Raw genomic sequence first — 14,083 nt, 5'->3', positions numbered from 1 at the left:
TTATGGCTGCTCATAGATGAAATGTACAGTGAGATGCGTAGTTCTGTACTGTTCAATGGTAGGCTATCTCGTTGGTTTGAACTAAAACGAGGCGTTCGCCAAGGTGGCGTCTTATCAGCTCTGTTATATTTAGTATACATAAACGATCTTTTGTGTGACATTGAAGATTCTAAATTGGGATGCGTTCTTCTAGATATCAGTGTAAGCAGCTCTGTTCAAGCCGACGACATTGCGTTACTCTCAACAACAGAAAAAGGAATGCAACACCTTATTAACATGTGTCAGACATATAGCGAGAAGTGGGCATTCAAGTTCTCTCCGACCAAAAGCAACGTCTTACATTATTCAAAGAAGAACAAGAATGTTTCAAGCAATCTAACTTTATATAATGACATCATACCACTCGTGACGTCTGCCAAACATGTCGGTATTCTTTTGAACTGTAAATTTAGATCAATGGACCAGACGTTGAATGCTTGTAGAGTGTTGCGATCAACTGCTCTTTCAGTTCTAAATTCTGGAATTCATCCATCAATTTTAAACCCTTTGACGTGTTCCAAGATAATACTTCAAATTTGTTACAGCAAAGCTCTATATGGTTGTGAGTTATGGAACAATTTGACTCAAACAGAAATTACGATGTTAGAAAGATCTCACAGATTTGTGTGTAAAATCATTCAAGGACTTCCAAAACGAACCCGTTCTGATAAATGTACAAGTCTTCTAGGTTGGTTTTCAGTTGAAAGCATTATCAACAGATGTAAACTTTTATTTTTTGGTAGACTGTGTAGGTTAAAGTCTTCTGCGTTACCAAAACGAATAATGATAAGCAGACTTATGGAATTCAAACATAAATGTGTTCCAGAACAACTTGGTTTTATACCTGACATCTATAAAGCAGCCGAAAAATATAACATTACAGATTATATTGTCAATTTTGCAAATACTGGTTCTTTCCCATCAAAAAAACTTTGGTCAGTTATTGTAAATCAGAATATAAACGCAAGTGAAGAAACATGGTGGTCTTACCGAATTTCATGCGATAATGACTTTTATATGTTTAGACGTATTCATTCTGCAATCAAACCGCATAAAGCATGGACAATTGCGAAACAGTTTCCCGAACTTCGTGCCTCCGCCAAGTATGTTATTGACTTATGTTCTATAGTACGTTATGAAGATGGACATTTACTTTGCGACAAATGTGGAAAGTTCTTCCTGAATATCGTTGAACACTTACTAGTATCCTGTGATTTTATTCAAGACAAAAGAGATGATTTATGGCAAGACATTATTAACATTAATCCCATTCAGTTCAGTGTTTTTATGGACAGTCTTTCGGCACAAGAATTCACAACAACAATTCTCTCTTGCAATACGTCATATGAATTAGAAAACGATGAATTAACTTTTTTCTCTAAGACTTGTGTTCGTCACGTTGAAAAAATCTGCAGAGATTTCTACAATCGATAGAAGATGTGTCCGTTATCGATATTATAAACAGTGCTCATTTTTTCTCATATTAACTTTAAACAGTGACTTTAATTCTTTGTTTTTTGTAATTTTGTAATTTATATATTTCATGTACACCAAATCTCTATAATAGAGGAAATAAAGTTATATATATTGGGCTGATTTTTGGTATGTGAGTGAACCATGATGAGTTACAGATCAAGATTAAATTTTGTTCCGCTCCGCTAATTTTTGACGAAATTATGGGCTTTGTACTTTGATAAATTGTTGAAAATCACAGTTATACAGACTTTTTTTCTATACGCCTCCAGATTTTGAGCTGATTTTTGATATGTGAGACTACCATCATGTTTGTGTCCACACGTGTTATTCAAATTGCAGATTTTTCAACTTTTTGAGACGGGGCCATTCGTATCGCTTTGACACATCTAGTTTGTGTTGATCTGGTGAGTTAACATCATTTCAACTAATTTTTATAATCTGTTCTTATGTTGTACTGTATTTAACACCGCTGTCTCATGTTAGGGGGAGAATTTGGCTCCAGCAAAAATCTTTAACCCCGCCATATTCTGTATATACATCATCCAGAGTCAGGCGCCTGTAATGTAGATATTGTAATTAATTGCTGTATATCATTTTTTCTTTCACATGATCTCTGAATTTGAGTTGTCTCATTCGCAATCGTATTAAATTTTCTCATTTTTAACTGTCACTTCCATATTTTATAGCATATTTTTCTTCGTTCAAAGTTTTTAGACTTATAAATCCAAATCGCATTTTTCCCAAAATCTGAATTTTCTCTAGTAAATAAAAATTCACCTATCTATCTTACTATCTGATGGATATCATAAAACTCGAAAAGGTGACCTCAACTTTACCATTGAAAGCCCTTTGTTCAATAACTTAATTATATTAAGCTGCAGCACTACACTTATAGTTATACTTAGAATTTACTCGCGCATTTTTATAACTAGATAAATGTACTTCTACAACTGTTTACTGTGTTGACCCATTTATGTCCATGTCTGTACTTGAAATGCATAGGCACTTATTTCGTATAAACATGTCTCCGTTCAAAAGTCCTGGAGTCTTAATTACAGGGCTCATAGAATTATGTCAATTGATCAGATAGCAATTGCTGTACATCTTTAAATTCCATCTATATTTAAATTTGTCAACAAAAGTATCTAGGTTAAGCTTTTTATTCTTCCAAGTAATGGTATAAATAAATGTCGTTATGTTTGATGTACTTACTAAGACTTTTAGACTCTTCGACTCTTAGAGTTTAAACAGTACCTTGTTTGTTTTTGCATTTTCTGAAATTTGAACTGATATCGGACATACAACTGGCTTCAGATATCTTTGTTAATAAAGGCAACAGTAGTATACCGCTGTTCGAAACTCATAAATTGATAGAAAAAAAAATCCGGGTTACAAACTAAAACTGAGGGAAACGCATTAAATATAACAGGAGAACAACGTCACAACATTAAAATGTAACACAAACAGAAACGAACTAAGCATTAGAAAAAATCCGATGAAAATAACAAATATAACATCAAAACTAAATACATGAATTTGGGATAAAAAAGTACCGTGACACGTCTTATAGCAATGCGAATTCACACTCAAATATAAGAGGAAACACACGACACAACAGAAACACAACGTTAAAATGTAACACACACTGAAACGAACTATAATATAACAATGGTCATATTCCTGACTTGGTACAGGGCATTTTTTAAAAGAAAAAATATTGACAAAATGAAATAAGTGATCTTAGTGAACGTTTGTTGCTAGTTTTCTCAAGACGATTCTTGTATAATTCCTGTTTCGACAACCGCTTACTATAGGCATTTATTCAGTTAATATAAAAGTAATAGTAGTTTACTGCTATTCAATAATAATAAATCGATTTAACTGAAAGAAATCCGGACCACAAGCCAAAACTGAGGGAAACACGTTAACTATAAGAGAAAGCAAAACAGAGCAGAAACACTGAACTGCTACAAAAACAAACACCTACTTACATTCAAACGGACTATGTCATAACAACTGCCATGTTCTTGACTTGGTGCAGGACATTTTAAGAACAAATGGTGGATTTCTCTTATATGGCAATGTTTAAGATACCGCTATAATAACACAATTACGTTACAGGAATTAATACTAGTTATTTGAAACTGACTTACACCAATCAATTATTTGTTTTTAGAAACATATAAAATCAGAAGGAGCTCTACACATTATTGTTCGAAACTAGCTACACGTGAAGGTTCACATTACTCTTATTATGTTTCCGTGTAACCATATAGAAAACGTTTTATTTGGATCGCTAGCTTTAAAAACAAAATCTAATTAAGATTGAATATATCACGGAAGAGACATTTATTGTCTGGTGTGCTAAAAAAATATTGACACCGTATGTTTGTGGCATAACATCGTGGCCACAAGTTAAAAAAAAATCAGTTTAGTAATAAATTTATATTAAGATCCATTTTTTTACATCTTGTGATCAATTTTATTTGACAATCGCCAATGGCAGTCAGCAGGGTTAAAGAACATCAGTTGTTCGACCTGTTAGTCAAATGCGTTTTGTTTAAATATACTTTTTCACTTTTTTGATCTTTTGGAAAATGTTGTTTGTGCTGTTTTTAGACCCTTCCACAACGAAATTTGTTTTACATGCACACGTATAAAAATTGCGGTTTTTATCCAACGCAATCATAGGTTTGAACGTAGTTTTCAATTTAGACTCGTTTATATATATATAAACAACAGTTAGATGGTAACAAAGACAAATCAAGTAAAGAAAAATAGACCATACCATTGCAAAAAATTATATAGATTAAAAAAAAAATATCAACAAATTTAAGAAACATGAAAAACAATAAAATTACACATAGTCCTTTAGAAACTATTCATTATGAAGATCAATGAAAAACCATGAAAAACAAAAGCATTACAGCCGATTGCATTGAGTGTGGAGGAGAAGGTAATAAATTTGTTAGATGAACCAGAAAGTCATTATTTGGTTAGGTAAACTATCCTCCTTTAAGAGTAGACTAGTCCGACAGATAATCAATATTTCTGTCTGTAGAATTAGGCTACCTCGAAAGGGGGTAGTATACCTAACATAATAATGACATCACGGTTCAGCAAGCAAACAAGCGAACCAAATATATTATCTTCACTTACACAGTTAATACAAACGGCCGTAAGACTACTACTAGATCGTCTTTATCAATCGATTACGGACTTACTATTGATGTAACATTGCCAGATACGACTTTCTTGTCTCCAATTTTTATTTCGATTAGGGTTAAGTCTACTTACAAATTGCATAAATTTACTTTTCTGTAAATAAGATATGGATAACTTGAAATGGATGATTAATTCAGTATAACTAAGTAACGATCAAGAATATTCAAAGGTTTACAACAAGAAGATCAGTATGACATTTGAAGTTAGCGTAGATATTTGCATTGACTAACTTTGTACTTCTTTGGGTTTATATTTTTTTTTATCCAAGCGTCACTGATGAGTCGTATGTAGACGAAAACCGCGTCTGGCGTATTAAATTATAATCCTGATACCCTTGATTACTAATTGCAATGAGACTTTAAATAGACTTTTCTCTTTCATTGTAACAAATAAGTGCATTTAAATAAGATATTATGTTGCATACTTTATTAACTCAATTCTTTGATGATGTAAGCTTTTCCATTATCACATTCCCAAGTTTAACAGTAACCATCACAAATTGGTTGACCTATAGATACGGTATTTCTGCGTCTGACCTTACTTGCGTCATGCTTTTGCAGTCTTAGAATTATATTTATAGCAGAAACTTCATCTAATCTGTAATACTGTGGATTCATTTATTTTTGTGGATTGAACAATACTTGCATTTTCGTGGATATTTGATTTCGTGGTTTTGCCAAAGTCTGTATCCACAGGAATTGGTATCCAACGAATAATGATGAATCCACAGTATAAGCGATATGGTCCCATTCCCGTTACTTTTTAATGAATGGATTCGCATGGCGGGTGATAAATGTATATCATAAAACGCTTTTGCTGTCGACGTTTCCGGTCTCGTCTCATTTTGAGTTCATCCTCTTCTATTGCTTTTAGAGATGGTATGATTGCCGAAACCTAAACTCCTCATCAGAAACCAAATGACGTTAAAGAGAGACAAAAATTACCAAAAGGACATACTACTCACAAGTCGAAAACAAACTGACAACGCAATGTGAACATCAGATAACATGTCTACCGTGTTTACTGTTGCCTATATTGTATCTCCCTCGATCGTAATGTTTTCTGTTGATCAAAGTAATCAAACGTTAGTATATGTTCTGTTCTGGTATATACCTCCGGGTTATCGGAGCACTCCACTTATTAAATGAGCATTAAAATTTTAAATACTTAATCGAAAAAGCAGATATCTTTATATTTACGACATGATAAATATAATCTAAAAATAAAATTAGTTAGTTTAGGTGAATTAGATAAAGATTTAAAATTTTTTTGATGATATATTAAAAGATCTTAATAAAAAAAATTATGTACACAGCACAAATTGCGGCACTTTGATTCACCACTTATGAATAAATAAAAACTTTACAATTTAGTAATTTCTAATCTATAAGCATATGACATAATTCTATTATTTGATTGTCCAATTGATTCTAATATTCAGTGAACTATAAGCATGGATCCAAAATTTCCTGGAGCTTTGAACAAAACTATAAAATACTATATGATTATCGAGTTGTGAAGTGAACGTGATAAAGTAACAAACAATTATGGCAATATTCTTGATAAAATTTTCTATTCAGCTAAACTAATTTATATCGATGTTTAGTCAGCTTACATGTTACATTTGCGTTGATCAGATATAAATAAAATGTCTGTACCAAGTCAGGAATATGACAGTTTTAATCCATTCATTTGATGTGTTTGAGCTTTTGATTTGGCCATTTGATTAGTGACTCTCCGTTTGAAATTTTCCTTGGAGTACAGTATTTTTGTTATTTTACTTCTAACATGGAATTATTTGTGTATCAGTTTTACTCAGACACAATAATAATAATGATAATAATAATAATATCTTTATTTAGAGAGAGTAACTCATTTGGATTACACTATTTTCAATAAGGCTCTCTTAATACAATAATAATTACATTAAAAATAAACAATGCATCAATAATAATAAAATATAGAGATTATATATACTATTTAAAATACAATAAACAATTATGATATAGCACCAAAGTACAAATGTGATGGTAATGTTAAAAGTACATTGATTTGTAGTTATGTTGAAATTCTAATACTGTATTTGATTTTGTAATTGAATTAGAAAGAGCATTCCATACTTTTGGTCCAGTGTACGAGAAACCAGACTTATAAAACTCTGCATTTGGTTTTGGAATTATAAATTTATCTGAGGATGAAAATCTCGTGTTATATTTTTGGTTTGCAGAAGCTGATAAAATAAGACTGGACATATATTCTGGAGCTAAGCCATGTTTTTCCTTATACATTAGTAATGATTTGTGATAAAGTATTCTTTGTGTGATTGGCACAATGTTACATTCGTGAAATAATTCTCTTGAAGGTTTGGTGTAATCATATTCGTTTGAAATTATTCTTGCTGCCCTTTTTTGCAGTTAACAACATTTAAATCGAAACATCAATTACAATTGACGAATAATCAACCACTGTCATTCGCCGATTAAGGACATGTTTAAATTTGTGGTTCTATCATTTGTTTAAAATGTGCAAGCTATACGCCAAAAAAAGGAGTGATATTATCAATTAAATATGGTGACCGGTTAAGGCCATTTTGATTTTCACCTTTCATATTCTATAGGGCGAAAACGCGAAGTCGAAAAGGCGAAAAGGCGAAATATTTTTTTCTTTTTGAATTTGCGTTTTTCGACTTCGCGTTTCGCGATTTCCCTTTTTCATGATTTCGCGTTTTTTTATACATGTTGTTATAACATAACATTTAAAATATAATTGGAGACAAAACTACAAAGTAGAAATTATTCAAATGATTGTCATATTTTCATATCTGTGACGTATTTTAAATATTTTCAGAAATTAGAAAATTTCTTTACATTCTTTGTTGACAATTACTGAAAAAAATTAAAAACAGATGCCTTTGTATAAAATGCCTTTGAATATACAATTTGGTTGAAGTTATAGTTTGGACATTTTAAGATAAATGAAATGAATAATTATTATCGCCTTGGTTACATAAAATACATAATCTTTCATTAAATGCTCTTGTTGTGAATCTAAAATTTTTAGTATTTAAATTAGTTTTTGTGAAAAAAGTTAAAAATTTAATACATTGTGGAGATAAGATTTTTGTCAAATAAAACTTAGGACGGTTTCGTGAAGCTATCATAAGACCTGTTATAAGATGGTGATCCTCTTAGGATTATCACAGACCTCGCCTCAAAACTGTCGTAGGTTGATCTTCAATCTCATTAAAATCCGATGTTCTGATACGCTACGAGGGTAGCGATTTTAATGATATTGGTTGATCTTAGCCTGTCGCATGTTCTTTTAATTTGAACAAAAAGTAACCTGGATGTATGGAAAATTCATGTACATGTAGTATGTGTTTCCCATATTACTAAACGCATTGATTAATATTTCAAATTTTCAAAGACGGAAATTTGTTCATCTACAGTAGACACTAAGGGACAAGGGATATACTGATGAATGCGGCAGACAATAACAACAATCCTCCCCGTGTCAGAACCAGATTAACAAAACAAATAGAGAAACTGAATCTGGTCAATTAACAAATATATTTTAAAATGTCAAAATATGATTTCAAGCAAATTGTATACTCAAAGGCATTTTATACAAATGCATCTGTTTTTGAATTTGTTCAGTAAAATAATAATAATAGTAATAATAATAATAATAATAATAATAATAATAATAATAATAATAATAATAATATCTTTCTTTAAAGAGAGAAACTCATTCGGATTAAACCAATTTTTAATAAGGCTCTCTACATACAATATCAACTACATGAATAAAACATAATTAATATACTAATATACACATGTAAACAATAGATGTATATAAACAAAATATAATTACAGCAACAAAAAAACGCCTATAGTTTACATTGTGGCTTATCTTATAAATTTGACACTTTTAAAAATATAATGACTTGTAAGAGTATTTGAAACAACGAATGTAAAGGAATTGTCTAATTTATGAAAATATTTAAAGTAAACCACAGATATGAAATTTATATGACAATCATTTGAATGACTTATACTTTGTAGTCTTGTCTCCAATTATATTAAAAATGTTATGTTATATTAACATGTATATCATAAAAACGCCAAAAGGCGAAATCGCGAAAACGCGAAATCCGGAAAACGCGAAAACGCAAAATCGCGAAAACGCAAAAACAAGGAGTCGAAAACGCGAAATTGGAAAGAAAAATAGTTCGCCCTTTCGCGATTTCGACTTCGCGTTTTCGCGTTTTCGACTTCGCGATTTTGCGTTTTCGACTTCGCGATTTCGCGTTTTCGCCCTATAGAATATGAAAAGCGAAAACGAGAAATAGCTTTTACCGGCAATCATAATTAAACACAGAAATGTTATAGTGTTAAAGTGAGTCGCAGGCCAAGGACTGTGGTAAAATGTGTTCTCGTCTTCCTCTATGCAATCATCATTTTTTAATTTTTACCAAATTTTCGATTTGCTCTTCAACTTTGTACTTGTTTGGGGTTATATATATTTTGATATGAGCGTCACTGATGAGTCTTATGAAGACGAAACGCGCGTCTGGCGTACTAAATTATTATCCTGGTACCTTTGATAACTATATTCGACCGTTTAATAAGAAAATAGTTCAGGTTTAACCCACCTCTTTTCACTATCATAATAAGAATATGACAGATGTTTAACACGAACCCTGACAAAATCTGGGGGTAATCTTTAGTGCTTCGGAAGGGAAAGCAGATCCTCCTCCACATGAGGCACCCGTTGTGTTGCTCATGATATAACAAACCCGGTTCATATTCTTATTCGATATGAACGGGATTGTGGTTACGACATAAGGAACATATATCAGATTTCATCTGTAAAACGGATATTCCATAACGGTCAACCATTTCGTGATGCCGTCTGTAAAATTTACGAAGGGATGATTTCATCTTTACCATTTATATACCTAATAACTTGTCCCAGAGAGGTATAAACAGTCCCATTACCACTTGTGTAAGCTGTCATGGTGCTCTTTTAAGGTTAAACAAAGTTGATGAATCGAATTCACTGATATTTAAAAAGGGAAAAGGGACATTGAATGAAGCAAACCAAGGTAACACACACCCATTGATGGATTTATATGAACTCAAAGAGAAGCGACACCGGAACGTTCGCAGGGTAAGCGTCTTCGGCTATAACACTTTCGAAATAATTCTTTTTAAATTTATTATTGAAACCCTTGGTTTACTAACTTTCTTTTAGCTTATCATTAGCTGTTTTACACTGAGGTTGTGCGTTCTAATCCTGCACTGGGCAGGCGCTCTCGACTCTAATCTTAATTGACTATGATTGTCAGTTTGTCTACCAAATGTCGATTGTTCTCTACGGCAACTCCGGCTTCCTCCAGTAATAAAAAAACCTCCACGAAATAGCATAATAGGATTGAAGGTTGTCTTAAACATCGATCCATCAATCAATTCCTTTAGTTGAAACACGATATCCCTATTTGAGTAGCTGCGTTTTCTAGAAAAATAATACTATTGTTTTAATCGATATATGTTCTACAACAATGTTTGACTGCGATAGAGCACTTCTTAAGTTGTCATCTGTAATCTAAATGCAAAAACACTTAATTTATTCTGCTAAAAAATCCTCTCATCACCGAAGTCTTAATCTTAGGATTTCCATTAATTGTACTCGAATTAAGATGTTTATGGTACATCTTTAAAATTCCAAACGATTCTATTTATATTTAAATTTGTCAATGAGTGTATCTAGGTTAAGCTTTTCATACTTTGCGATAATGGTGTATTCAAACGACTTAATGTTTGATGTCAGAATTGAAAGTCCTAGATTTTGTCTCGTTTTAACTTACTTTTAGTTTACTGATTTTTTCTAGTATCATGGTTTTATTAAGCCTTTGTTTTATATATATATATATATATATATATATATATATATAAACGCCTAAAAAGTGTACATAACAACACCAATAACACAAAAAGGAACTATAAATGTAATTATTTATAAATATTTCGGATAACAGATATCCTTCGTCAGTCAGATTCTGATGTTAAATGAATCATCTTTAAGTCTTCTTAGATTAAACTTTTACTAAATCTTGAAATTTATACAATAAAAAAGGCAAACCGAACATCAGTTAAGACGCTTGCATCATTGCAAAAATATGTTGAATATGAAATAGGTTATATGACTATTTACATCAGAGAGTTCAAATAAATGTTTTAAATAAAAATAATAATGTGCGATATGAACTAGCACATTTCTAAAGCTTTAACAGTGTCGATAAATATGATGTTACAAGAAAGATTGCGTTAATAAGAATTCCAAATAAACAGCATTGAACGGTCTTATTTCTAAATAAACAGCACTGAACGGTCTAAATTTCTAAATATTTCAGATTTAACAACTGTAGTGTAGTTACATTAGAGTCTGCGATGTTTAAATCAAACGGCCGTTTAAAAAAAATAACAAATTTTGACTAAAGTAAAATAGTTGGACGTGGCTTGGTACTTGGTACATCCCTCAAAAAATTAAGCAATTAGATTGTTATATTCAACAGATATATTTTAGAAATGAGTAAGGATAGAAATAAAAACGGGGACTGTAATAATAAGTAATATAACCCAGATGTGAAGCACTGCATGGTGGCGAATTACATCTTTTCATTTATCCCATTTGGTGCCAAAGTTGTTAATTTTCTTATCCAAAATCTTTCCCGAGTAAGTCTATCCTCCCTAGACCAAGCAGAGTTGTGGTCAATGATAGTAATGGTCAGTCGATTGAGATCTGCCTTAGTGTGGCCAGGGGATCTCAAATGACGACTAAGAGGGAGGTCTGGCTTGCATTGGTAGTCGCTACGATGACCGTTCATTCGTTTGTGAAACGGCTGTTCTGACTCGCCAACATACTGTTTACCACATTTACACTGTAGGAGATACACAACATTTGTAGTCTTGCAATTAACATTGCAAAATATGGTGTATTCTGTACCAGTGGAGTGACTGTTAAAAGTCTGGGTATCCAGTATTTGTTTGCAAGTCAGACATCGTTTGTTTCTTTGAACCCTCTCCCACCTGAAACGATCCTTGTCTCGCTTGGTCAAAGTCTTTTGTCAGATGAACCTGAAATTTGAGGCCAAAATCGGTCCTTCCCGGACCTACTTTTTTTTTCTTGTAACAAAGCAATTTTTATTTTCATGATTCTGGAGGAGTCTTCTGTATTTATTTTGAGGTCAATATAATTTATACCTACCCAGATATATAAAGGAAATTAAAAGCACAAACATAAACAGAAATACAAATGAACAAAAAAACGTGTAACTATCGTAAAACAATCGTCGGATTTAACTTGTATTTGCCGTTTTTCGAACGATTTATCTATTGCCAATTAAATTTCCGTTTTATTCATAAACGATTTGTAGGGAGTTTACACCGGTCTCAAGTTGTCCTAAAGTTGCTCTACCTTTTAATTTATTTATGTTTGTGACAGTCGAAATATCCGCCTAACCATTGTATTTATTGTTAATTTAGTGGTCCTGAATATGATTGGAACATTTTTTATCGCTTTGCGTGTTCGATGTCAGGAAATGTATACGTCACAGAGGAAGAAATTTTGTCGTTCAAAGTATTTGAAAAAAAATCACATGGGGAATGGTGGTATACAGGGTTCAAAAATCAAAAGTTATGTTGGAACTAATTTAAGAAACAGACTGAGATTTTAAAATTTAACCTGTGTTAAATCTAAATATGATTCAATATTTATTTAGGTAATGAAAAACTCCATAATCTAACTTCTCAAGGAAGTTATGAATTGCTCATCACGATGGAGGACTTTTAGAATGAAAACAGATATGCCAAATATACCAACTTCAAAAAAGGAGATGAAAAAACAAAATTTAAGATGACATGTGTGAGATATACGGGAGATGCTGGTGAGAACTTGACCTGAAGTTTTAAAACTAATATTTGAAAACCAGAGTTGATAACAAAAATGTTCACAATATCAAGATCTACATACTTCAGTCCACCAATACTTATCAGGTGCCTCTTCAAAGGAGTTGTTGGCCTTAATTGGCGAAATTAACACAATCTTGAGTTTTGACACTATCAGAAAACTATTAAGATAGAGCGTTCATATAGCAGAAAAAAATAACAACAACATAAGAACTTCTATAAATAAATATACGTCCTCGAAATTGTCAATCTGCTTCTTTTTAGTGCTACTGTCCATAAGTGATGATTTACACTGGTTAGGCCTTAATCTCCATGATAATAACAGATGGTACCAAACTACAAATACTAAAATAATTCAGCAAGATATTAGCTACAAAGGAATCAAACATAGGAAATTGTTTATGACTTCTAAAAGAAAATAATGACAGGCCTAAAATGACCAATTTTACACAATTATTTGTCGATAATTATCCGGATAAATATCATTATGGATAAAACTATGATACTGAAATTCAGACACCTTTTTCAAAATTCCTCCAATATGTGCAAATGCAATACTCTTTTGGAAATAACGAGATATCCGAAGTTTAAAGAAGTTATATCCGAGCCACGTTGTCATTTTTTCTTGAATATAAGTTTACAAATTGTACTCATTGACAATTGTTTAAAATATCTTTTTAAGGTGACTCTCTGGCCCACCATAATGGTCGAAAATTCAGTACTGAGGATCAAAATAATGATGATCATTCAGGATCCTGTACTAAATGGCATAAAGGTGGATGGTAGTACGGAAGATGTCACACTGCCAATTCAAACGGTCTTTATCTCGCTGGGAGTGACTCGGCCAGCACTATTGGGATTAACTGGAAGGCTTGGAAAGGCTACAATTACTCACTGAAAGCAACAACCATGATGATAAGAAGAAAATGATTAAATCTGCTGAATAAAAGAGAAACGTGATATCTGGGTCGATATTTTATGGAAACAAAAGTAACTTAAATGATTGTCATCTGCTTTAAATGCATGCTAATTGAATATGATATACATAAGACATTTAGAACGCCTTTTTTTTTTTAAATATTTGATTCTTTAGACAAACATTTTGATAGATATACAAAACTGTTGGATTAAGTGAAAAAAAAAAAAAAACTATGTTAAAATGTTAAAACAAACATGACTCTATGGTCCATTAAATAAATCTTATTGTCGTGAAACTTATTCTGCAGTCTTATAATTCAAGTTACGCTTTGGTTTTACGAAGTATTAGAAAAAATGGTCGGGTCAAGTCTTTCTATCTATTAGACTAAGTTCTGACTACCCATATATTTGAGTCTCGTATTAGTAAATGAATTAAAAGAACAACGTACAAGTTC

General features: G+C 32.0%; 1 protein-coding gene across 1 annotated transcript; it reads left to right on the top strand.

Moving 5' to 3' along the window:
- Window positions 1-12,519: 12,519 nt before the first annotated feature.
- LOC134698029 (ficolin-2-like) lies at window positions 12,520-13,668 on the top strand (the record flags this gene model as incomplete). Its single annotated transcript, XM_063560319.1, is given in 2 exon segments — window positions 12,520-12,688; window positions 13,393-13,668. Coding segments are annotated over 2 exon segments (417 nt in total), but the record flags the coding sequence as incomplete, so codon positions are not given.
- Between the last annotated feature and the right edge of the window lie 415 nt (window positions 13,669-14,083).

Source organism: Mytilus trossulus, chromosome 14, assembly GCF_036588685.1.
Source record: "Mytilus trossulus isolate FHL-02 chromosome 14, PNRI_Mtr1.1.1.hap1, whole genome shotgun sequence".
Lineage (NCBI taxonomy): Eukaryota > Metazoa > Mollusca > Bivalvia > Mytilida > Mytilidae > Mytilus > Mytilus trossulus.
The sequence above is the reverse complement of the archived record's forward strand: the minus strand, read 5'-3'. Positions and strand labels throughout refer to the sequence as shown.